Source organism: Physella acuta, unplaced genomic scaffold (genome assembly GCF_028476545.2).
Source record: "Physella acuta isolate Inbredline_101_S28 unplaced genomic scaffold, ASM2847654v3 ptg001356l, whole genome shotgun sequence".
Taxonomy (NCBI): Eukaryota; Metazoa; Mollusca; class Gastropoda; family Physidae; genus Physella; species Physella acuta.
This window is the reverse complement of record NW_026732871.1, coordinates 117187-144275: the sequence shown is the minus strand read 5'-3', so window position 1 is coordinate 144275 and position 27089 is coordinate 117187. Positions and strand designations below refer to the sequence as shown.

The following is a 27089-nucleotide window of genomic DNA, read 5'->3' as shown; positions in this document are numbered from 1 at the left end:
GCATTACAAAAGTATGAAGATGAGTGTAATCGATGATTCATAAACAGCCTTAATTTTTAAAAAATGTAACCATAATTTTATCGCTTGTCATTTTAAAATTACAATTATATATTTAGAACCACTCTTTAAGCCAATAGACTTGAAAAATCTATGTAATCATACTAAATTAAAAAAAAAATTATTTTTTAAAAATACAGCAAACGATAAAATTATAGTTAGTTATATTTAAAAATCCCCTAGTTGTTTGGGAATCATTGATTACACTCATTTTCATATTTTTGTAGTTAATGTAAGCCGTTAAAAAGCAGTTTAGAATTATGTTTATTAATTCAAATACTTGTTAAAACCGCCCTTAACCTCTCCTTACGTCAACCGGAATGGCCAGGGAGAGTTAAACAATGAAAGCCAGAACAATTGTGTTCCATGATAAAATACACAACCGTGGTCTACGGTGTATAGCGTAATATTGTACTTGTAAAAAATATCACATCCCCTATCACCACAACATCCCGACTCTACAAATTCAAATTAAAAATAAAAGTGTTTGCTAAATTACTATCATATTACTAGTAATTATTTGTTTGAAAATCTCTAGCCTTAATAAAAATAAGTAAGTACTTATTTCACAGATGTTATAAATATTCAAAAATATGCTTTCTGGCAACACAAATTTGGAACCATTTTGAATCAGCTTTTCAAGCCTGTTAATTAAGCAAGTAAATCCCAAATAATGGCTAACTACAAACTAATGATCAGCTACCAATTAAAAACCCTAGCCACCTATTTAAGAACTGACTATAATAACACTAATGGTGTGATAGGTGAAGTCTGTACTTTACTATAGTTTGTACGGTGTTGACATCAAGGCTATAAAACTATAAAAAATGAAGGGGGGGGGGGGGGGAATTTTAGTTTAACTTGAGTCAGACACAAACTTTTTTCGACTCTCCTTCTAGCTTAAGTGCACAGAGATTGTCGCCCGGGTCCGACTTTTCTCCACTCCTTTTCCTGCTTCGTTTTGAAATTTCTAACTTAACTAGCTTACTGTACGCTGACTTGACATCAACTCCTCTTGATGACTCCACTGACTCCTCTTGATGACTCCGCTTACTCTACCTGACTCCAATACTGCACCTTGATACCTCCACCATGAACACCCCCACCCACTCGATCTTGTTCATGTCTTGTTCATTCAATCGTTGTCTTGTTTCCTTCCCGCCATTCCGGTTTTTCTACTCAACACGTCATCACAACATGTATACAAATCACCCAGAATGCTAGCTAGGCTCAACACATTTTTAGACAAGCCAAAAAGCCACGCTTTACATTTCGTTTCTTTCTTTTTGATAAAAATTGAACGCAACTTAGCATTTTTGTAAGAAAGCCTCAAAAGAAAATCGTCTGCATTAATATTTCAGAAGAAGTTTGCTTAAGCATGCGGAAAGTGTAAACTAAACTTTAAAAAGAAGAGGGCCTACAAAGATGTATGAAAATGGATCTCCCCCCCACCCCCTCCACAGTTTCTAGTAAATGCCCCCACACCCTCCCCATTTCAACATATCATAAACATATCAGAATGACATCTGAGTATTAGTTACATCTGTAAATCTAGTAAAGCTTATATTATTGCTTACAACTGTAAATCCAGTAAAGCTTATATTATTGCTTACAACTGTAAATCTAGTAAAGCTTATATTATTGCTTACAACTGTACATATGGTGATACATGTACATTTATTGCCTAAATCTGTATTTAATAACCAAGAAAAATTCTTCGCATATTTCACAGAATACATTTTTTGCGATATTTTCATTGCGTGAAGTTTTGTTGTTGAAGTGTGTTTTAATAATCCAACATCAAATTAAACTATCCTATCATATTTTAAATATCCATCACAGTAAATATGCTTTTTTTTTTTAAATTTGAAACTAGCGTGCCGATCGCGCGTTCAAAAAAATAATAAAAAATCTTGAAATAAAAGTAAAGCACTCTTCCAGGGCACACGGGTAGGTGACGTAGAGTTAAACTAGTTTTTTTTCTAACCTCAGCATAAGAATAGGGCGTGTGGTCAGCTCTATGCCCAGACGCCTTTACTTTCTGGAATCACGTTAGGTACTTATAAAAGCTGAGTGGACTCAACTCTACGTACTGAAAAATGAAACTTTTGGAGCCACTTTCAGATGATACACATATACATAAACAAAGTATCAAACCAGCGTTAAAGTAATTGTGACGAGTCTGTTAAAAAAACATGCACTGCGCCCTCTGGTGGTTGAACAGTAAGCTGAGACGGCAACTCTAGCAGGTCCCAAGACACACGAGTTGAGAAGGGAGGGGGGCTGCTCTTTTTTCCCCTCTATCATTTTCTTATTGGTGTATCAGGGAGATGAAAAGAAAAATTGTCGTCAGTTAACTATAAGTATGTGTGTATTCCCCCCTTCCTACCCCTTAACCCCCTCCCCCCCCCCCCCATACTTAACTTTAAATGAAGAACAACGGCCCTGAACGCGGAATATGGGAGCAGCTTTTAACTGCAAAATACGCAGTTTATTCATGTCTAAGCTTCTAATACTTCTGTCAAGAATTTATACGCCCTAAGCACAGCGTAAACCATATTTGTTTGGTTTCAAAAAAAAATTCTTTAAAGGTATTATTTACTAAAATGAAGAAGAAGAAAAATGAGATAATAAAAACTACAACGTGCCTACACAATCAATATATTTTAATTAAACGAAATAAATCATTTGTTTTAGATAATAACCACGCCCAGGATGATAGCTAAGCTATGGAACTATTTTCAGATAACTAGTCTGCGTGATGAGGTTTGTTTTACTCGTGGCGGATGGATATATATAAACAATTGTAGTTGTTATGCGGCCAAGATTTACGTGAAAAACGTGTAGTGGTAATAAAGGTGTTGTTTTTTTTATTTTGATTTTGTTACTTGATGAAACGAACACGATACGATAGTTCAAAGACAAGCTGGCATACCCAGGCGATGCCACGTTGCACACACGCCGTCGACTTCTGTTGTCGGGAGCCAACGGAAATAATAAGGTTGCGCATTCCTGGGTCCCTCCGCGGCTGGATGGGAATCACAGCTTCCGGCGTTGATTATTTACATGCCATGTCATGCCATAGATTCTACTTTTTGTTTTGGGTGAGTAAATACAAGATTTGGAGGTTTCGATTAGTGGCGGGGTAAGGGGGGGGGGGGAGCGCCGGGATGTCTTCGATGCTAGGATTGGTGGGCGATTGTTGGGAGACGTGTGAGTTGTTGATGCTGTTGCAGATGTTTGTTGTGCCAACTGTTGATTATGTTGGAGATGTGTGTTGTATCAGCTTTTGATTATGTTGGAGATATTTGTTGTGTCAAATGTTGATTTTGTTGAAATTTGTTTCAACTGTTGATTGTATTGGAGATGTTTGTTGTATCAACTGTTGATAATGTTAGAGATGTGTGTTGTGTCAACTGTTATGTTAGAGATGATTGTTGTATCAACTGTTGATTATGTTAGAGATGTGTGTTGTATCAACTGTTGATTATGTTGGAGATCTTTGTTGTATTAGCCTTCCATTTAGAACCTAGAACTCACATTGAGCTTGGATCTGACCTAAACCTCTGATTTTGGGCTCATATTTTATCTCTTCTAAATCGCGTCTGACCTTAAAATTTCTTCTGACCTACATCTTGCATTTTGACCTTGAACTTGCTTCAAAATGTAACCTTTAACCTGCAACCAACTTGCATCCAACCATTGGGCGCATCCATTTCATACTGATATCACACTTTGAACTGGGTTCACACTTTGAACTGGCTTCACACTTTGAACTGGCTTCACACTTTGAACTGGCTTCACACTTTGAACTGGCTTCACATTTTGAACTAGCTTCACACTTTGAACTGGCTTCACACTTTGAACTGGCTTCACACTTTGAACTGGCTTCACACTTTGAACTGGCTTCACACTTTGAACTGGCTTCACGCTTTGAACTGGCTTCACGCTTTGAACTGGCTTCACGCTTTGAACTGGCTTCACACTTTGAACTGGCTTCACATTTTGAACTAGCTTCACACTTTGAACTGGCTTCACACTTTGAACTGGCTTCACACTTTGAACTGGCTTCACACTTTGAACTGGCTTCACACTTTGAACTGGCTTCACACTTTGAACTGGCTTCACACTTTGAACTGGCTTCACACTTTGAACTGGCTTCACACTTTGAACTGGCTTCACACTTTGAACTGGCTTCACGCTTTGAACTTTAAAAACGCCCAACCTACATCCCAACTCAACCATCGCACACGCCCAGAATTCCCCATCCAATTATCCACTTCCGGTGGGCCCGGGATAAGGTCATATGTCCTTAATAATAACAACGCTTTGTGCGCTTGCGCAAGCTCAACCCGGCGAGATGATTGGATCAAAAAATATTCACGGGTCTAAACTGTCTCTGACTGGTGTCGCACATAATAAACTTCATTGGACATCTACTGTCCAAAAGTTGTCTCCGCTTGTTTGGACAGACGTTGGATTATACTCAAATATCTTACACAATTACCCCCCCCCCCTTAGCTTGTCTTTTAGATAAAAAAGTTTTTTAATTATTAAAGCAAACCCATCGAAATATGTGAGTCATTGATTGGGATGATCTCTCGATAATTGTGGGCGTGGTCGTATGCACCAAAATGAAATCAGTCAGCTGTTCTGTCTGTTTTAATTATTTATAACTTAGGCGGGAGGCGGAGGGGGGATAGGAAAAAAATTAGAGGGAGATAAAAAAAGAGGGGGGAGGGAGCACAGATAGGGGAGGGAGAGCTAACTACTGGAAGAGATACAGGGAGGCGGAGAGAAGATAGTGGGGAGACACATTGATACAAACGCCATGACGATGTAGGGGAGACACAAGTGACAAGATTCTCAAGCACTTCTAAATGAATAAAGTGCCCTAGAGACAACACAACCAGAGTTTGAGAGCCCTTTAAAGTGGCCCTCACGTGTGCTGTGTTTCACTGGGTTGAGTAGTGTTGTCCCCTTTCAAGTATTTTTAAGTAGATCTACTGCGTCAAGAGGAAATGTGTGGTTTTCAAAAAACACGGACAGTAGAGGTGAAAGGTCACAATGTAAAACAGACGCAATGAAAGTAACAAGCCGACGAAGGGTTACAAATGTTGTCAGGCGAGACTAACGCAAAGTTTCCTGGGATTTTGTTAGTCGTGTCAGGCACCCCAAGCCTTCGTTCTGCTTTCCTGTCTCAGCCTTTCCAATCCGTCTGTCTAGTCTTTCAGCCCGCAAAAAAAAAAATCTCTTTGCACAGAAAACGCTCTTTTTTTGTTTTGTTTTCTTTTTTGTTTTTACTTTTTAAGAAACTTTCTTGTATTGTCAATGTCGGTTACGCTGAAGTTTTGTATCACTTATCCAAGATAGGAAATCGTGAGGGGTCAAGTTTGTAGGGCTTTATCAATGGTGTAATTTATTTCTCATTAATCTCTTGTCAATGCACACACTGTCCAATAAAACGATTTGTTATTACCTGACGTACGCGCAGTCTTTGAAGACTGCGGATGTTTTGGATTACAATCAAGGAATTGATCACCCAGCATATCATATCATAAACGTTTTTTCCTCCCCATTGATTAGTCGTCTAGCAGAAATAGCTGATAACAATATTTTACACATTGGGTTGGGATGACGTTTAGGCTAAAGACTATGGACAGATGTAGAACTGAAATATCATCATTTGTGATTGTTGCTCAATGAACATTGACGACAATCTGTACGCGTTGTTTTCTGTTTTGTTAAATATTTTCTATTAAAATTTGCCTGCTTGGAACTTCAGATACAATTAATAATTCTTTTAGTAAATATATACAACTGTTACTAGGAAATTAATAATTTAGTTATCTGTAAAACTGTTACTAGGCCCGGCCACCCATATGGCAAGTTTCTAAAAATATTTTTGTGAATTGCCCAAAACGAAGTGCTGAAGTGTTTAACAAGATGACTGTGTCAACTTTTGGGTGGGGGGGGGGGGGGGGGGGGGTCGAACTTGTGCAACGTCATGGCATCACCCGGGAGAGTCTGGGGGTGGGGGTGGAGAGGGCACTTGATGGAACGAACCATCTTCAGGCGTGTTTGTTCTGATTTTGCGTGGGATGTTTGTGTTAAAGCGAGGTGCTGGGTACTTTAATCAAATGTAAGTTTATTGACACATCTATTACACATCAGGCTAAGTACACAGCAAACTAGATACACAGAAAGCTAGCTACACATCGTATTAATTATGCACCAGGCCATTTACACACACCACCATTTATACACCACACCATTTATACACCACACCAATTACACGCCACACCATTCACACACCACACCAATTACACGCCACACCCATTACATAAAAATCATTTATACAACACACAATTACACGCTGCACCAATTAAACACCACACCAGTACACACCATACCATTTACACACCACATCATTTACACACCGTTCACACACCACACCAGTACACACCACACCAGTACACACTCCACCAGTTACACACCATGTAGGTTACTCACCCCAGCACTACACACGATGCCAACAACCACAGTCTAACTGTACATCAAGATGGAAGGCCCCACATTAATAAAGTAATTAACTATGACTCCAACACAAACCATTGGACGTGTACCTCTACATCTTGACATAACTGTCGTAGCTTGTAAACGTTGCACACAAAAAAAACAAACAAGTTTCCATTTTTTTTTACTTTATATACAAAAAATATTCAGCCCAATTAGCCATCCCTACATATTCGTATAGCTAGTATCACTGTTAATGTATTGCTGCACACATATATATATATAGGCGGATTTAGGCTTTGAGTTGTCCCTCCCAATTTCTGCCTACAGATCTACATTAGAATACCATAAAAATTTATACTTGGGGGAGGGTGTATAGCCTCCTCCCCCCCACACTCACACCCACACCCACACTCCCTTGTTACCACTCTTAGATCCACCTATGACATCATAGTAATCTTTTATGACCAGTGTTGATTGTTTAACGATACAACCTAAACTAGACCAAATTATAACCCAGCCACTTAGGTCTAAGCGTTAACTATCGTTATACCAACATCCCGCTTGCCTTGAACAAATATGTGGTTACAGCTAATCAATAACAACTGTAATAAATAATTATCGAGTACAATCCCAAGATTTATTGAATATAATCCTAATATTTATCAAGTACAATCTTAAGATTTTTTTAGTACAATCCCAAGATTTATCAAATACAATCCTAATATTTATCAAGTACAATCCTAAAAATTTTTGAGTACAATCCTAAGATTTATCGAATATAATCCCAATATTTATTGGCTACGATCCTGATTTTTGGATTAAAACCCCAAGATTTACTGACTACGATCCTAAGATTTATCAAGTACATCCCAAGATTTATCAAGTACAGTCCTAAGAATTCTGGAGTACAATCCTAAGATTTATCAAGTACAATTTAAAAATTCTTGACCTTACAGGCCAAGCTGGACAGCACAGTGAACCCACCCTCCCGTGTGGTCCACATACGAAGCCTGCCCGGCGAGGCGGGAGAGACGGACATCGTTCAGCTGGGGATGCCCTTTGGGAAGATGACCAACGTCTTGGTGCTGAAACAGAAAAACCAGGTGACTAAAATTTTAGATCTATCACTCTTCAAAATTCTATATTTATGTGAATGAAACAAATAATAATAATTTAAAAAAAAAAGAAATATATGGTTGTTTATCAAAGTTTATCAAAATTCTAGATCTACTGGGAAATTAATTTTTTTTTTGTTTTTAGAAACTCTACGGTTCAATTATGATAATGCTTAAGCTTTTGTTTTCATATAGGCTAATTAGATTTTTTTTTAATTAGAGAAACTCCATTACACAGGCTGTAATAAAGCATTTAAATTTATAGTAGTTGATGAGATGTATAATAGGAAATACTTTAAAAATATATTAAACAACCCATTGTTAAGCTATAATAAGGTAATTAAAGTTATTGCTTTTGTGAAAATTAGGATTGGATAATTGGACATTTCATATTCTAATCACCAGTTTATTTCTTCTCTGTTTTTTTGTTATACAGCTAAAAGTGTTATGTTTTATTTAATGAAGTTTTATTATACTTAATTACTTTAACAAAGTGGTTCAGCTTTACAAAGTTAGACATTCATTGATGGAAAGTTTCAATTTTCCATAATAATATCCCTACATTCTCTTTCCTACCAGCTTTTGAATGGCCCAACAAACGATGCCATTCACACCCAACCTTATTCTGTACAGGAAAAAACACATTAACTTTATACTTCATTCTACTTGGCGAGGCTAAATTTACAAACAAGGGAAAAAACTCTAGGGTGGGGTCTGACTTTTATAATGTCACCAGGGCGACTCAGCATTGATTTGCCCCGGGACATGTCATCATTGCTACAGCCAATCAAATATTTTCATAAATGTCATCAGTGCTAAAGCCAATCAAAATGATGACATGTTATGTCATCAGTACTTCAGCTAATGAAAGCATATTTTCAAATATCATCAAATCAAACTGCTTTAGCCTATACTAACAGTAACACTGCAATCAAATCTAGGGCCTATCAAACAGCATAAGCCTATACTCACACTACAGATTGCAAGGAATAGCTAACCAATGAAAATTTGTCTTACAGGCTTTCCTGGAGTTTCAAGAAGAAGCCAGTGCTGTAGCTATGGTTTCATATTTTCAAGCTAATCCTGCCCAAATTCGCCTTAAACCTGTATTTGTGCAATTTTCCAACCATAAAGAATTGAAAACTGATGCTTCCCATGCTTTTCAGGTATTTCTATTTGTTATTCAATCATTAGCAGTAAAAAAATCATTTAATTTGAATGATCAAAGAGAGTTAGTTTTTTCCAGAATATTAGTTTGCATTCTTCTCTCATTGGAAGTTATTTAATTAAAATAAAATTAATTTAAAAAATCAACCCAAACACACTTTGGTGGATTTTATTAAAATATAAATCACCTATTAATTTTAATTAGTCTCCAAAAGTAAGGAAGGAAGAATGATGTAGGGATCTTTATTATTGTGGATAGATCATATGGGTATTATTAAGTTGCAAGTTAAGTCCCTTGATTCAGTAACTGAGATGCTCTCCCTTATTGAGTCCAGTTAATTTTGCCAGACACCTTTTTTATAAATTTGATCCTGTTATTTATTACTAGCACAAGAATACATATATTAAAGCTAATTGAAAAGAAATAGAAGACATTTTTAAAAAATTATATTGAGCCTTTGTGTAAAAAAAGACTAATATAAATAATCATATAATTAACTATATAAGATGTGTTTTAAAATACTTAGATTTAATAAATTTAGGCATATCTTTTACAGAATGCTAATGCCCAAGCAGCATTGCAAGCTGCCCATGTAGTTATGGGGTCTGATGAGCAGTCAACCATCCTGAGAGTTATTGTTGATAATGCATTTTACCCAGTCTCACTAGAAATATTACACCAGGTTTTTATATTTTTTCTCTATTCCATTTTATTTGACTTTGTTCTTTAAAATTCCTCCATCTTTGAATTTTACTCTTAGTTACAGCTTTAAAAAAGGAGGATTATATATTCGGATAGACATTATTAAATAGAGCTATAGTAAAACTGTGGGAGTCAACCAAGCAAAAGTGAAAAATAAAGAAAAACTGGCATGGCATGGACTCCCATGCTACAAACATTTGGTAAAGTCTGATGGGACTTGAGCATTGTTTGTTTTAGTAAATACACTGGAGAAAATAACTAGAAAGGAAACAGCAATTGGTTTAAAAAATGAAAAATATGTGCAGAAAAAAAATCTGCTGAGCTAAAATAATCATGAAAAATTAAAATTAAAAAATGAAACTACTGATGCAGTGAGAAAAAAATCAGCCACATAAATTTCTTCCAATTTTTTTTATTGCAAAAAAAAAAAAACAACAACAAAAACCTAAAAAACTACATGTCTGAGACCCCAAGGGAATACATGTAGAACATCTCCAGAAACTTTTCTCATTGGAACTCTATCCTCACTGCAGATGGGCCCATGGAGGGAACCACAAGGATACTGGTAGCTGTGTTAGCATAAATCTGCCATTCCCTCTAGTTATTTGAGCTTTAGTGGAACACTGTATGAAATACTGCAGGAAACTTTGCTATATCAAATGTCCCACAATCCTTCTGGCTTGGGATTGCTGGGCTATTGAACTCAATACCCAACTCACTACTTCATATGCAGCATTTGTTCAAATGATTTGCTGCAATTTTTTTTACTTTTAATCACTAACACTACATTTTTTCTTACAGAAAATTTAAATTGTGTCTTTAATAATACCCTTATGTTAATTATACAGCTGACAAATATAAAAATAGATTAGTTTTAATAAAATATTTTTTAAGTGTAGAAATAGTTTGCTTAATTTTGTTGAACTTCATTATTTTAATTTATTAAAATAATCTGTCTGCAGCTATTTATAAAATTTGGAAAGGTGTTGAAAATTATAACCTTCACAAAGAATAGTGAGTATATTTATCCTTGAAAGATTAGAATAATTATCTTCTAAATAGCAGATGAGCTATCTGCTGACAGTGTAGGCAGAAAGTCAATAGTGTTTATTGATTGGCAAGCAGGGTAGGAAGATGAAGAGGCAATCTATTTCACTGGGCTTTTTTTTTTGTTTATTGGAAAGAGTGAGGAAAGTCTAATGACTAGCTGTATTTTTTTTTTTTTGTCAAAAGAATCAAATGTTAAAATTCTGGCTGTTGTGGTAAAATAGTTGCTTTAAAGGAGTGATCAGGGGCTCATTATATTAAAATTAGTCTGGTTATCAAATAAAATAATCACCTCCACATATTTAAATGATATTTATAATTGTTTCATTAAAAATCTTGTTGTATATTTCAGACACATTCCAAGCTTTGATTCAAATGTCAGATGCCATCTCAGCAGCTGCAGCAAAAACAGTAAGATTTGACCAAACAGTTCTTGCTTTATTTGCTGGAACATAACATACAATGCTAATGTTTTTCATTAGAGATCTGTTTACAGTATTAAATTTTTTTAATTTACGGGATCATACACATACTTTAACCTGAAGGGTTGATGGTGGTTCAAATGTCACATTTTTGTGTGATATAGTTTTAGCATTCAATCACCAATAGCTGACAACTTTCATTTTGGGGGTCCATCTGGGCGGGGTGGCTTTAAGCTTCATTAACACAAATGTGTGAATTATCCCTAATGACTGAAAGTATAAACTTACCAGTTGTTTTATAAGGCCAGGAATGAGCTACAAACATCAAAGTTTTATCAAATTAAACTACTGCTTATTAAAATGTGTATACAGCATATAAGCATAATCTATGACCCACCGTTGTTTTCTACTTATCTAATTTTTTTCCATTTATTTTTTCCACGCAGTCACTAGATGGTCAAAACATCTATAATGGTTGTAACACATTGAAAATTGACTACTCTAAATTAAGTAATCTCAATGTGAAATACAACAACGACAAAAGTAGGGACTTCACCCGTCCTGACCTCCCCACAGGTGACCTTAGTCTTGACGCCATGAGTCTCGGAGGTAAGTATCTTTTTAACTTTTATTCCGTTTTCTATTGTTCTTTCTATTTTGTATTCTGAATTTGAAAAAAAACTAATTGTTTAAATAAATGAAGTAACATTTGTAGAAAGGATAACTTTTATCATAAGGTTAAAAAATAAATATATAATTTAATTATGCTCAGTGTAACCAAAGACTTTGAAACACATGAGAAAATTAAAAATAAATAAAGTACCATTTAATACAAATATTAAATACATTTTTTACCTAAGATAATCAAATATATTTTTTAGATAGTTTAATACTATTGATTTGAAGCATATAAAGTACTTTTTAGTATGAAACAGCTTTAAGAAATTTTGTGCACATGAAAATAATATGAAGCTACAGTAGAGACACTTGCAGACAAACTACAACTTGACACCTTGTATATAGAATGCTTAACATGGGGGCTTTGTAGAGTTTTTGAAATACTCATCATGTAATAGGAATGTAATACTGAATTTAATATGCATTTTATTATTGATTTTTTTTTTCTATTTTTATTTTTGCTTTATCTGCTAATTCCTAACAATATTTGCACACAATTTTTACAGCAAGTCCTAATGTAGTTACAATCTCTCTTGATGGTTCTCTGTGCATGTTGTTATTCCCCTTCTTGTAGTCAGCATTGTACCTTGGCCTGCAATTTTATTGTAATTGCTACTCAAACCACTCTCTAAGTTTTAAAGTTTAAAAAATATTAACACTTTTTTTTATCACTTTAGTTCTTGCAACCCAAATAATAAATACAGAAGCAATTTAAAAGTTTGAATTTCTCCCAATTTTACAATAAACTTTTTTATGAAAAAAAAAGGAGCGAGGACTTGTAAAAACGAAAATAATTTATATTCCTTCTAAAAAACTGCTTAGAAGGGGAAAAAGACTGCACATAATCTTATCTTCTTTTACCTCTATTTTTTAATGATCCATTCAAAAATTTTCTGGAAGAAAAAATTATCTCATATTGTCATTTTTTTCCACATTGAAATAGATTGATTTCCAAAGCAATGAATAGGCTATATTTGTAAGTAAAAGCAGACTGACTCACTGCCGTGTAATGTTAATCTGATGATAATAGAAATGTTTACCATCCATGTATCATTGGCAAGGTTCCTCTGGGGTTTTGATGTCCCCCCTGCCTACTTACACAGGACTGGCTCCCCCTCAGCTCACCAGCATCGGAGCCCTGCCTGCTCAGCAGACAGCAGGTAAATTACCCCCTTTGCCGATTGACATGATTAGATAATCCATATACATACCCAGTCAATGTTTTTTTTCTCCAAATTCATTGATTTATAATACATTCAAATGAGCTCCCTCAAATCAGTTTGTTTTAACGAGTTCACCAAGTTTGTAACTAATTTGTTGAAAGTAGACGAGCTTGATATGGATTGAGGCCTTTCCCATGTTTCCTTTGCTAATCCATTTGACCTTTGACCTGATACCCGAGTCTAGATCCATTTGTGCTAGGATTGAACAGAATCTTGCTCCCTCTCTGATGTTTGTTGAACTAACCATTGGTTTTTATATATCATTCAGTTATTTATTTATTGGGTGATGGCCTCAAATCTATTTTTATCTACATACATTTTTTAAAAGCAGTGGTTTATACTTACATTTTAAGCATGCACATTTCTCCATTTTTTGCGGTTGAGAGAGAACTAGTCATTCATTAGTTTGTATCTTACATTAACCAGTGATGACCTGTGTCAGCCACTGCAATCTGTTACTAACAATAACAGCTTTCAAGTTATGTTTTTTAAATTACCCACTTATTAACAATTTCTGCTTAGCTTTAGCTACAAAATTGTTTGAATAATTTATTTTATTTTGAGGTACAAATGAATCAGTCAGTGACATGCTCCCTTATTTTTTTTTTATCAAACCAAACATTTTTGTTAAGCGGGGAATATTGGAAGAGAATCGGAGATGTTCAAAACTTCTCTTTTCAGTTGACTTTCAAGAAGTGAGAGAGGAACCGACTATAATCTGGACACAGGGTTTAGGTGAAATTTTAGAAATAATTTCTAAATAACTTGTTCTATCATATAGTATAAATAAAAGCTGGAAAATTTTGTGAAACAAACCCTTTTATGTATGATAAAATATTCAACAGCATTTCTTTTGTTTACACAAAAAGAAAAGTTTCAAAAAAAAATTATTGCATGTCAAAAATATAAACCAATTACATAGCTTTTTCTATAAAACAAAATAGAGTGCTCTGTGAATGAGAGCTGGAATTAAGTTGAACAGAAAATATCTGATTTTTTTGCTCCCAATGACTTAACACAATTAGGATTTCACAGGTCCTTAAATCCTTTTTTGTGTCCTCAATTTTTAATGTACTTTTCACAAATAAATTTTTTTTCTTTTACAAATTCTGTATTGTAAAATAATCTTCCTTGTAAATATAGTCCTCTTGGGTAATTGCAGTCACAGGGTGGAACTGATATAATGTTAACAGAAACTGTGGAATACATTTCTCTTTCACATTCAAGTTTTTTATTCATAACTCCACTTCTGTTTTCTTTTTGTGGCAGTAAATATTTGAGTGATCAAAAGTTTCATATTCAAATGTCAGTTTCTAGTTCACCATAGCATCATTCTGTATATAGGCTACCCTAAATTGTCCAATCTAGCATTTTAGCATTAGTTGTATTCCACATTCTACAGTGTATGGATTTCTTTCTTGATTTCTTTTTAAGCTGATGCTGAATTATAAACTTATGAAATTTTTTTCAGAACAATAATCTGGTATAAGTTCTTAACATGAAAGAGCTGTCTATCTTAGATATTACAACAGTTAAAATAATAACAATAATTTTATTTTTTTGGCTTCTAATTCATTGTCCAAACTTTTTTTACATTACAAAAATATAAGCCTATAAATGTACTTTTATTATTTAACAACAAATTCTGCCTTAGGGTTACAAATTTTCATCACTTCCAAATTATTTTTTGAGAAACATTTGTATTCCTCAAAACAAGTTAATTAAAAAGTCTAGTGACAATTTTAGCGCAATTTCCTTATGTTATTTAAAAATAGCTCTGTCGTAGCGTAAATCAAGAGCAGGGTTAGTAAAACCATTGGTTAGTTATTAAAACGTTTTTTATTAAAAAAAAATTTCAGTATTTTACATGTTTTATTTACAATAGAGTTACATGACTAAAAACCATTGCGCGCCTAGCTACTGAACGTGATGACGAAGCCATAGAACGTGATGGTGCAGCTATTGAACGTGATGACGCGTGTGGTGTGGTTGGAAAAAATGCCTACTAATTCGGTCCAAATTTTAATTAATTCAAAAAAATTTTTGTGACTGAACGAAAGGATATTTTTGAAAACTTTCTTCGGCAATATTGTTCTAAATTATGGCAGGAATCGATTGGTACATGTTTCAAGTCGCTAAGTGGTCTGGTTGCCGAGATATGGGCAAAAAACTGCTTTTTTTCGAGGTTTTTTGGCTTTTCCGGGAAATCCATGAAAGAAACCCGGAATTTTTATAGCCTATGTTCATCCTCGTAACTTGCTTAACATAATTGCTTTTGGAACTAGTCATCGATATTGCTTCGTTGAGGAGGAGATGCGACTTAAAGCTGCGGACACACATCCATCCATCCATCCATCCATCCATTCATTCATACATCCAGAAATGACGGGTTAATAAACGCAATTCTCCAGAATGGAAATTGCGCTAAAAAAAAGTTTTGAACATCTCAGTTTATTTAATTAACACGCCAACCGGTATTTTCTTGAAATATTTTCTTTTAACATACTTTTTATTAATTTTTGCTCTTCACTGCCACAGTTAGCACTCTATTTTTATCAATTTCATATACTAGTGTAGAACAAAATAACACCTAATTTTAGACCTGCCAGAGAGCCTTTACTGTTTATTAGCACAAAGTTTCAATTTTTTCCCCCTTTTCAACAACTTCTGCATTGGTGCTATATTTTCAAATTGTACACTGCATTGAAAAGACAATTATGCATGCTTCTAATCAACTAAACCAGATGATAAACATTAATGGCTCTTCAGGGCTTTATAGAAGGTTCAGCACGCAAGCTTCATATATATTTTTTTTTGTAGTAAAGCTTTTTAATATTATTTACTTCTTGATTAAACAATATAATAAATTTTGTTTTAAATTTGCAGCACCCGGATATGGGATACCAGGTAAACCCATAAGTCAAAATACTTCTATATGTAAAACAGTGTTTCTTTCAGGGGGAGGGCGGACAGACAACCTAGGGGAGGACTTGAAACTTTGGGGGGGGGGGCGACAAGACAGGACTAAATTTTCAGGGGACAGGCACTAGTTAAAGTATATATTCTCTATATAAATTCTATTTTTAGGGGGGGGGGGGGGGAAAGGGGGGGGGCAGTGCCCAAAGAGATGCTTGATAGAAACACTTATGTAAAATATAGTTTACAGAAACTTCAAGAAACTAAGTAAAAAATAATTTAAATTCTATACATTATTACTATTTCGTCACATATTCCTATATTATTAAAATATTTTTTTCTTTGTTTTATTATTTTTGTTTTTGGTGCATTGATTAAACTGCAACATCATGGATTTAGGTCTCTCATTTTATTCAGGTGTGCCAGTTGGCACAATGAGTGCCATTAATGCTATGGGTGCTTTTGGACTTCCTCCTGGTGCATTAGGTGCTGCCAGAATAGGTCTCCCTCTACCAGCATCAATGGGGAGTTCAGTCATTCTAGTCTCTAATTTAGATGAGGAGGTAACTCATGGCTTTTTATATTAAATATTGTTTTGTTAAATCCTTCACTAAAGTGCTAAAATATTGCCCTTATTAATTTTAATTAAATACTAAGGAAATTTAAATTTTTATTGCTTTTTAAAAACATTTTAAAATATAAAAAATATTTATTTCATGTAAATTTAAGTTTTTGTTTAACAAAAAGTCAAAACTCAGCTTAAGTCCAGATTGTTCTTTTTTTTACATGATACTTTTTATAATATTCATTAAAAATCTTGCCTTTTACTCCCTTCAAAGTTTTTATTTAGCTATATAAATAATTTTTAAAAACATTTGCATGATTATTTTAGTTCGAAAAACACATTGCTTTTTTCTTTTACATTAATTTTCAGAATTCAACTGTACTAACAATTTTTGTCCATCTCAAATAGAAAATTTGAAAAATCATAAAATTATTGTTAATTTTGTCAATTTTTCCAGACATTCTTTTTAAAGTAGTGAAAATAGATCAAAATGAAGATAGATTGTTAGTATTTTGTGTATAAAAATTTGAAAAGTCTGCTTTACAAATAAGTCATTACTGCAGTTAATTACTAATAGTTTAAAAGATAAATAAGTATTACACAAAAAGGCATTATTTTAACTACTAAATGTTACATTTAGATAATTCATAACCAATATACTTTTAAGCAAAATATATTTTTTTATTAAGAATTTTATTTTCATTTGATTTAACACAATTTCTTTTCTTTCCCCCACTCTCTTTCGCCACCTTCCACAAACCATACTCTGCTCCTCACTACTCGTCTGCTGCTGTGTCACTGTGGCTATGTTTGGATCCACAAATGATGGGATTTTTTTGATTGATTCTGTCTTCAACAACACGAATACTTGGGTGGCCATCATACAACTTCTACTGCATAAAACCCAACCATTTCATCTGTCCAAATTATCCTGTGTTGCTTCCATTGCTATTACAGATGGTTACACCAGACGCCCTCTTTACTCTTTTCGGTATGTTTTATATGGACAAGTTTTTGTTTGCATTTTGATATAATTAAAAGAGTATTGATCAGCTAGTTAAATAAACACAGTGGAAAAACACAGTGCTTTTTGAATAGCTCCTAGCAGCTGTTCATACATCTACCAATCTGTCGAATAAATTAGCATATTTTTAAATGACACAGAACTGTTTCACAATAATCTGGTGTAGGTTTAGAGAGGGAGATTGTTTTTTTAGTCATTTCAAATTATTCTGGTTTAACTTTTTTTTTTAGCAGTACAATAGTTCTCTATATGACAGATTGTTTAGAAAAAAATGTGGCTATGTTCCTAGAAGTAACCACAGGAAATATATTTAAAGCATCAGTGAACATGCACAGTAAATAACATATGAGAAAAATATTAGGCCTCACCTTCATTTCAGATATTAGCTGTATTTAAAGCTTTTCTAAAGTTTATAAAAAATCGTTAAAAAAAGAAATGTTTGTGTTTTACATTAAAAGATTGGCTGATGTATCAACAAATACATAAGAAGAATGTATCCTATTAATTAATACAATATGAGTTAATTGGACAGTTAATATTTAATTCTTAAAGAGTTAAGAAGAATTACCATCATAGTTGTACCTATATTTTAAAATAATGCTTCCCCAGCTGTCTCTTTCTGCCAAACTTTATATATAGACCTATAAATCTGCTTGAACTTTTCTTTACAATTATTAATTCCTATTTTTATTCATTCCTATAAATTTTTTATATTATTTGATTGAGTTTGCTTTGTGATGTAAAAACTAATATAATTTGTATACTGCATTTAGGTGTCTACGGTGATGTACACAGGGTGAAAGTTCTTTTTAACAAGAAAGATAATGCACTGATACAAATGGCTGACCCCCATCAGGCACAGCTCGGTAGGACAATAAATTGTTTTTACAGTAGTATTTTTAAAATGGGGGCATTCATCTATGTTTAGTAGATTTTTGAGTAACTGTTAAAGAAGAAATTTAAATTAGAATTTACTTTTGTGAAAGAAATTTCGTTTTTAAATAATGTTTGCAAAATCTGTATAAACTATATTTAAATTTACTAATTATTAAAAAAAATATTATTTGTGAAAGGCTGACATGTTGGTGTACATTTAAAATTTTGACATTTTTATTTATGATTTTGTTCTTGAAATAATTTTTAGATCATTTATTCTTTTACCTTTTTACCTATCCCAAGTTTTTAAAAACATGTTACTTTTACGCATGGTACAGTCTTACACTCCAAATTGGTAATTTATTAGATTTAATTTATCTGACGCATTATTTCATCTTACACTGATATTCCCTACTCCATAGACCATAATAATACAAAACTACTAAATCAATTGATTAACAACACAAAAGGTTAAACAACACCCTACACTGCCATTTTTACAATTTTGTTGTGATTTATTTCTACAGCCATCACTTACCTTGATAAAGCAAGAGTCTGGGGAAAACAAATTCGAGTAGCACAGTCCAAACATCAAGTTGTACAAATGCCCAAAGAAGGACAGTCGGTAAGATTAGAATATTTTTGCTATAGCCAGTTTTTTAAAGTTAGATGAGATTATTTTTGTATAGCCAGTTTTTTAAGAGATTATAGGTTACTACAGCAAATATGATTTAATATTTTGTTTTATTTTATAAACTGTATAGCTTAAATATAATAAAAGTATGTATATGTCTTTCAACTTGTGTCATTTAGGAGAATGTTATAAATCTGTTGAAAATAACCATATTTGAATTAAATTTAAACCTACTTATAAAACTACTTTTGAAACCAACTTTTTAATCCTACTTTTTAAACCTACTTTTTAAAAATTCAGGATGCTGGTCTAACTAAGGATTTTGTAAATTCTCCGTTACATCGATTCAAACGTCCTGGCTCTAAAAATTGCCAGAACATTTTCCCACCATCACAAGTTCTGCACTTATCCAACATTCCGTAAGTGTACAGAGCTTTTTTAAATTCTTCTTTCACACAAGACTCAGTACCAAGAATGAACGTTCTCCCTTTATCCCATCCACTCAGGGTAGCTACTTGTTAATGCCCTACTGACCAGAGGCGTAGCGACCCCTCCCGGCGCCCGGGGACAACTTTCGATTTCCACCCCCCCTCGAACTTTTCATTTGCACCCCCCCTTTCAAACTTTCAATTTGGCGCCCCCCTAATAAGGTCAGCGCCCGGGGACATATGTCCCCCCCCCCGCCCCCCCTCGCTACGCCTCTGCTACTGACTCAGGAAAGAGTTGGGTGCTAGTTTTCTTATGATGCTTTTCTGCATTAGAACCAGAATACTAAATTTATATTAACATATTGCCTCCCTAGAGCCAAACTGTTCTCTCCAATACAGTTTCTCCCCCCCCCTGCAGATTGTTTCAAATCCATCATGGCAATTCCATTTCTCAGAGTGCTAAATATAAATTTGTAATAAAAACATAAGTCTTTTTGTGAACATTTTTAAAAACTGGAGTTAAAAAACAGTCTGATTCTGGGGAAGGGATCAATATCTTCAAACCTTTAAAGTTAAAGCTTAACTAGACTAATTAATTAAATAAATGTATCTAGAATTAATTTTCTGTTTAACTATTCTCTAAAAATATACAGTTCCATTTTAAATAAGGCTTGTCTATAATTCAATATTTGTTTATTACAAAATATTTTTCTCCATTTCTAGAGTCCATGTGACAGAGGAGAACCTGACTACATGGTTCAGTGATCATGGAACTGTCAAAGCATTTAAATTTTTCCCGTATGTAGCACATTTTTCTTTGCAATAGCTATTTCTGTTAAAGGGAGACCATTTATATTTTCTGTTAAAGGGAGACAAGTGCTTCTTGTCAAGTTTATGAATTCATTTTAGTGGTTGTGGATATGGTTAAGTTAACCATAATATGCTGATTTTAAACTTAACCAAGAAGTTACAAAATATTATCACTTTAGCTTATTTAAAATAACTTATGCATAGTATTTTATCTCTATAATCTCCAGAAAAGACAGAAAGATGGCATTAATTCAAATGAGTACAGTTGAAGAAGCTATTCATGCTTTGGTTGTAAGTTAAAACAAATATTAATATTCTCACCAAAAATATAAAATGTATTTTTTCTACATCCAAACTTCAGAGCACTTCCATCCACTCATAATTTACATTGTAACACTCTGTGCTCATATTCTGCAACGTTAATCATTGAAGTTTAAATTTTTTAATTCTTACCAAAATTGTTACAAAGTAAATAATTGTTTTCTTAAAAAGAATAATTGGAATTTGAATTTTTATTAAGTCATAAGACATCCATGTCATAAATAATGTAATAGCTGACCAATTAATTAAGAAAAAAGCACCTTGCACATGATTTGTTCAGACCAATCATATCAAAGAACAGCAGTCTATCATTTTTATGTGTAAAATGTTGATATTTTCAACTGAAACATTTTTTCCTCTCTAGGCTATGCATAACTACCAAATGGGAGAAAGCTGTCATCTACGAGTGTCTTTTTCCAAGTCTACAATTTAGCTTTTTTTTATGATAGACCAGGGATATTACTTGTGCTTTAAATACAATTTCATTTGCAAAAAAATCCTCTACAGACAGCATTACTTTGTGAAGAATTACATTACCTGAATCACCAGATTAATGTTATTTATGCATAGACATTTCAAATTGTAATTAAGACTGATATATATTTTTTAATTGACTTTAGATATCAGACAATTAATTTATTTACTTAACACTTAAAAAAAAAACTTTACATAAAGAGTGGTATATGAGTTGATAGGCCTACACATATACAGCGTTTTATGTTACTGAATGCTTCATAGCAACATTATGGCAAATTAGTTTCCCCCAAGTTCAAATTGTAAAGACATTTTGTTTTACGGTTTAAATAATTCTGCTGTTACTTACAATCAAAACAAAGTGGCTATTGCTGTCATGGTATAAAAGTATTCACTTGTGCTAATCTGATTTTGTCTGTGGCCAACTGACAAAATATGTGCCTTTTGTTACATGCAATTTTAAAGATATTTCAGTAGGTTTGACAAGTTATTTCTGGAGGAAAAACAACTAAATACTTTTATGCTGCAGTCACTAGCCGGCAGTGGTAATTAAAATGTGTGATCAGGAATTTTTAATTAATATAGCACATTACATATGTGTATGTAAACGTACATGTATAGTTTCCAATTTTGGGTGGGGGTAGTAAATACATTGCTGGTATAAAAATAAGCATTCCATCTTTCGTGCCAGCCTTGCAGGTTATCTCCCCTCTGTTAGCTAACTTTAAGCTACAAAGTTGCGACTAAAATGATCACTAGCATTGACAGTACTACAGAATAAGGCAGCTATTGGAGAAAAATAATTTTTTAATTTATTTTATGGCACAACCCACCAAAATAAAACTTTAGAATTCTTCAAAGATCACCTTTTTAGCTTGTGAAGTATGTTTTTACTGCTGTGAAGATGCACTGAACTGAAATACTGCAAGCCACCTCTAGGATAGAATCATAGTAGAAACACCTTTTACAGTACAGTTTAGCTTATAGGAAATCTAGGCATTATTTGTTTTGTAGTCACAGTGTTACATTCAGTTTAAATGAGATTGTGTATCAACAATATTAATCCCTCTTATATTATAAAAATAGTTTAAAAAACCACGTTTGCAATGTATCAAAGGTTGGTATGTCCTTTTTTTTTGTATGTACATTATCACATATGGCATTTTATTGGTTATATGAAGCTTTTTTTTTAAATGTACTGGAACTGTGAAATTATTTTTAAAAAATTCAGCGTATTGTCATGGTCTCACAAATTATTTACTTTGGGGTCATCCATAAATGAAGTCACACTTTTTCCCCCAGTCAATTTTTACCTCCGCCTCCCCACCTTCACTAAACTGCAGACCCTCCCTCACCTACTCTCCTAAAATGACATCAAACCTCAGCCTACATTACCCCCCTCCCAAAACTGCAGTTGTATTTTCAACCAACAATTTTAAAATAAATAAATTTATTGAGCTTGGTCAACATAGAGTATACTGATTGATTTCTAATACAATTTACAAAATCACTTTCTAAAATGCACTTTAACGACTAAAATTAAGTTTTAAACATTAATTTTTAAAATGCAAGTGTGATGTCATACTTTCTGAACCTCTTCTCCCTCATCATCACAAAACTCCAGACACCCCGCCCCTTCCCACCCCCATTGGAGTGTGATGTCATTTATGGGTGGCCACATTTTGAAACGTTTAAATTTTAATGCATGACAACGGTTAATCAGATTTTCAAACCACATTAGTGTTAAAAAGAATATCCTGGAAAACATATAACAATGAATCATAAACAGAACAGACTTAGATATGGACCATAAAGATGACGAATTGATAAAGAAATCTAATATATAAACTTGTAGGAAGACATTGTTATTTTATGAACGCACACATGGCATTATAATAACTTAATGGATTCATCATGCTTTTATTGGATGAAAGTATCATTTTATTTTTCATTTCTTTTGGATGTGAGATTCGAGGAAAATAATTAATTTGCTAACTAGTCTGGCAAACCCAAAGATAAGTTAGTTAATTAGATTGATAAGTTATTAATGGAAATTACACCCATGAGTGGATTTATTTTTTACAATAGCATGTTATTTTTAAAGTGCCTTTCTATATTTTCTGTGAGCGTGTGCCTTCCCCAGAATTTCATTACCTTTTATAGGAATTAAAAAGTGATTAATTAACTCAGTATTCGCATTTAAAAAATCTAGTGGGTGAGCAAGCTGTAATGATTCTGTGTTATTAGTTCCACCTTGAAGAATATTTACTGGCCAGAAGTTTATTGCTTTACAGAATAGAACATTTTTAAATCTCTGGATATGAATATGTAGTTAATTTCCTCCATGTAATTTCACATACTAAACAACACAAAATAGTACACTTAGAAAAAGAGAGATAGAATATAGATATAAAAACAAACACATTCCTAATAATTTTTTTTTACATATTAACCTTAATTTAGAGTTTTGGTAATGTTAAACAGTCTAGTTTCTTTGTTTTGGGGAATGACAAATATGTTGACAATTGTAAAACATTATTGAATGAAATTATCATGAGTTAACTCAAATGTTCAATTTATTACGCACTAATTTATGCAAATCCAGATGCAACATTTAAAGCTTAATCTGAAATTATTGTTATTTCCATTGATGCAAGTGATAACTCAGGCCAAGTTGCAATGGTTAATCAAACCAAATACGATTTAGGGTGTCATTTCATTTTCCCCTTTGGTTAATTGAAACTTATTTGTACGGGTTTCATGATGTTGGTTTGTTATTTTTTTTGTGAGTCCACAACTTAATTTTTTGCAAGTATTTTAGTCTGTAAAATGACGTGTGGAGGCATGGCTTGTTAATCGTTTACATTTATTTTAATGACGAGCATAATTTTAATTACTATTTGTGAAGGGGCGAGCTTGTGTCTAGACAAACAAATATGTGATATACTATTTGCCTTTTTTTCGCTTCAGTTCTAGATTTATCTATTTCTATTTTTAAAATAAATCTAATGATATACTGCATAATTCAAATGTCTGGCATATGATTCCCTAAATATTTTCTTCTCAGTGTCTGTGTGGTTCATGCAAAACATTAACACAGGTCTCATTAGGAGGAGTTTTTTCTTTCAGTATGCAATTCCATCCTAATGAAGAAATCCATTTAGAGTTTTGGTAATTGCATTTTAGAAGTTTTAACAAAAATATACTGTCATAGCGCAATGCTGAATTTTGATGTATGGACTGCCACCATTTAACAAAGCTAGGCCTATATACTCTACTCATTAAGACTTCAATTTTTTTTAAAACTATCCTAAACACATCCAGTTTTCTTTAATAATTATATGCTTAAATATTATGTAGCTGTCTTCGTATAGCTTTTTCTTTCACCAACCTATTTATACAACATATATGCATTTTATCTTTGAGCTTTTAAAATTGAGTATTTTCTTAGTCTTATATTATTGTCATAATGTATGTACATAGTTTTAACTTCTCTATATATTTTCAAACCACATTTTAACTTTTCTATACAATTCTTTAATTCATATTTTATTGTAGTTTTAGATGTTTTATTTGAAATATTTTTCATGTTAAATGTGCAAGATGTGCTAGAAATAGTCTTAAAATCTATAATTAAAAAAAATAATTTCAAAACCACAAAGTTAGCTTTTACATATTTTTTATATGTAACGATAAATGTGTATACATTTTATGTCCAGCTTTGATAATTCTAGTGATCATGTTTTTATATCAATATCACAATTTAATTTTCAATGCATAACAGGGTTTTTTTTTGTTTTTTTCTTTTAAATTTACATTTGTTGAGAGAAATTAAAGTAGAAATAATTTCACTGTTTTGAATTTGACAGTGTAGTGTATACAGTTATAATTTTTCAAATTATTTAGTAAAAAGGTTAAGTGATTGATAGAAAGAGGTGGTTTTCAACATATAAGAATGAATGTGACATTTTTGTTTTAAAATTATATTGGAGGGTGTTTGTAAAACACAGCATAATAATAATATATACCCAAATGGAATCATGACAAGTTTTGCGATTTTTTTTTGGAAAATATTAGTTACAATTTACTTTCGGTTTTTTTTTTAAGTTTAATAATTAAAAGTCAATAGGTTAACTTTTATATACCTAATTAGGAAGTATATACATCTATTGTAAGGTGCAGTTTTTTCACTTTGTCAATGATTTTTATTACTTTCATGTTGGATTGCCAGTAACACTCAAGTGCAATTCGGGTTAATTTGTTTTCTAGTTGATCACAAGTGTGAAGAAGTGAGACAGTTTTTATAAAACGCTGGTCATTCTTCCAGAACAATTTTCTTATACATAAAAAAATCCGATATTGAAATTAGTATTTAAATTATGTTAACGAGAAATATTTGCACTTTTTTAAATTTCTGGAATTTCTTTTTAATATAAAATTTAAAAATTACCATGTAAAAATTATTAATGATTATTCATTCAAAAAATCTCAAAACATTTAAATTAAAAATTTGCACTTTAATTTTTTATATTTACAATGTTACTTTACATAAAGAATTATAATAGTTACAATAGTAAAATTAGTATCAATTATTAATTTAAAATACAATTTCTAATCCTTGGAATGAAAAGTTTATGGATGAAAGTGGAATCAGTGATGTGTGCCTATAGCTCTCACATTTGTTAATACATTTCCACCTTGATCTCATTTTAATGACAAAATTTAATGTTTATTATGTTCATTTTATTCTATTTGTTGGCCATTTTTTTTTTTAAAAAGAAAAAGCATTTAAAAATAGCTGACAATATATTTACCTTTATCTCACAACAAATGAGTTATGTTTGAAGACAAATTAGATGTTTTAATTTTTTTTTACTTGACAGTAGTGTTCAATTTTTGACTAACCAGAAGATAGCTGTGTGCTATATGTACAATTGTGGATTATATGTATATGTGCCTAATGTGAAAAGTGCTGCTTTATTGCAGCATTTAAGAGATTTTTAAGAAATCAGAAACACTTATATAAATTATAAACAGGTTTTGAATGCTATAGATTATATAAATATATTATATATATTACTTGATGCAGAGGTTTTATTAATGTGCCCTATGTATTTTATATAAAATAAAAATTATTTCATTTAGAATGTTGAGGAGAATGAAGACTGTTGAATCTACAAGAGGTGGATACAAACTGAAAGTGGTCTCAAGTAGTCTTCACATTTCTCAACAGCATTATGCTCTTCTCACTGTTACTCTTTTAATTAAAAGTTAAATATATTTATATATACATATATTTTTTTACATTTATAACACCTCAAAATTATAATACTTATTGTGTGTTTGAACCTTGAAGTATTGGTTAAGAATTATTACTAAATATTTCTTTGATTTTAAATTGCAGTTAAATATTTACCATTTTAAATTGCTGCAAGTCTTAAAAGTGAAAGATGTTTATTTATGTATGTTCTTGCTATTGCAGAATAAATGACAAAAACTAGAAAACTAACTTTAGTTTTTTTAATGCCAAGGATTGAAGAACACCGAAGGTTTGGCTTAAAGGCTAAATTAGTACATACAAATTCTTGTTCAAATTTTTATTGCATATTTTCCCCTTACTGTGTTGTATATTCTAATTTCATTTTTATCCACTATTTTTTTCTCTACATTCTATTCTAATTTCTTTTAAAATTCTAACTGAATTAATATTATAATCTGAAATAACTGTATTCAATCTTATTAACCATTTTATACCTATATTTATTCTTTAGAAATTTGTTTGTAGAAGAAATTTCCCTCATCTGTTATAATTTTCAAAGGAATAATTTTCCTGTAACTCTGTTTCTAATTGGTCATGTGACCAGTCTGGATTCAGATGTCTTTATATTTAACTAAATCCAATCCCCCTTTTTTAGATGAATCTGAATTTTTCTATGCTGTTTATGATTTTTTTAATTCATGACTTGTATAGCCACTAACACTAGCTATCCACCACTTTAGCTTTGTATTCTTTATCGCTTGAAAACTTTGATTGATAGGGATGAAATAAAAACCCTTTTCAGCATTTTTCATTTCTTCTTTCCTTTCTTGCTCAAAGTGTTGCTTAAAAA

General features: G+C 32.4%; 1 protein-coding gene across 15 annotated transcripts in view; it reads left to right on the top strand.

Moving 5' to 3' along the window:
• Positions 1–27045, top strand: part of LOC131926978 (polypyrimidine tract-binding protein 2) — a 59880-nt gene extending 32835 nt beyond the window's left edge. For 9 of the 15 annotated variants that reach the window (XM_059282598.1, XM_059282594.1, XM_059282585.1 and 6 more), the window contains 17 exons: positions 7533–7679; positions 8711–8857; positions 9416–9541; positions 10524–10575; positions 10961–11019; positions 11477–11639; positions 12770–12868; positions 13613–13666; positions 15818–15838; positions 16247–16410; positions 17370–17403; positions 18210–18302; positions 18840–18937; positions 19247–19365; positions 20098–20172; positions 20412–20475; positions 20870–27045. In XM_059282598.1, coding sequence (XP_059138581.1) covers positions 7533–7679; positions 8711–8857; positions 9416–9541; positions 10524–10575; positions 10961–11019; positions 11477–11639; positions 12770–12868; positions 13613–13666; positions 15818–15838; positions 16247–16410; positions 17370–17403; positions 18210–18302; positions 18840–18937; positions 19247–19365; positions 20098–20172; positions 20412–20475; positions 20870–20938 — 1584 coding nt within the window. In that variant the 3' untranslated portion in view covers positions 20939–27045. The remainder of the gene's footprint in view (positions 1–7532; positions 7680–8710; positions 8858–9415; positions 9542–10523; positions 10576–10960; positions 11020–11476; positions 11640–12769; positions 12869–13612; positions 13667–15817; positions 15839–16246; positions 16411–17369; positions 17404–18209; positions 18303–18839; positions 18938–19246; positions 19366–20097; positions 20173–20411; positions 20476–20869) is intronic. The other 6 variants (XM_059282588.1, XM_059282591.1, XM_059282590.1 and 3 more) reach the window with 6 other exon arrangements.
• The last annotated feature ends 44 nt before the right edge of the window (positions 27046–27089 follow it).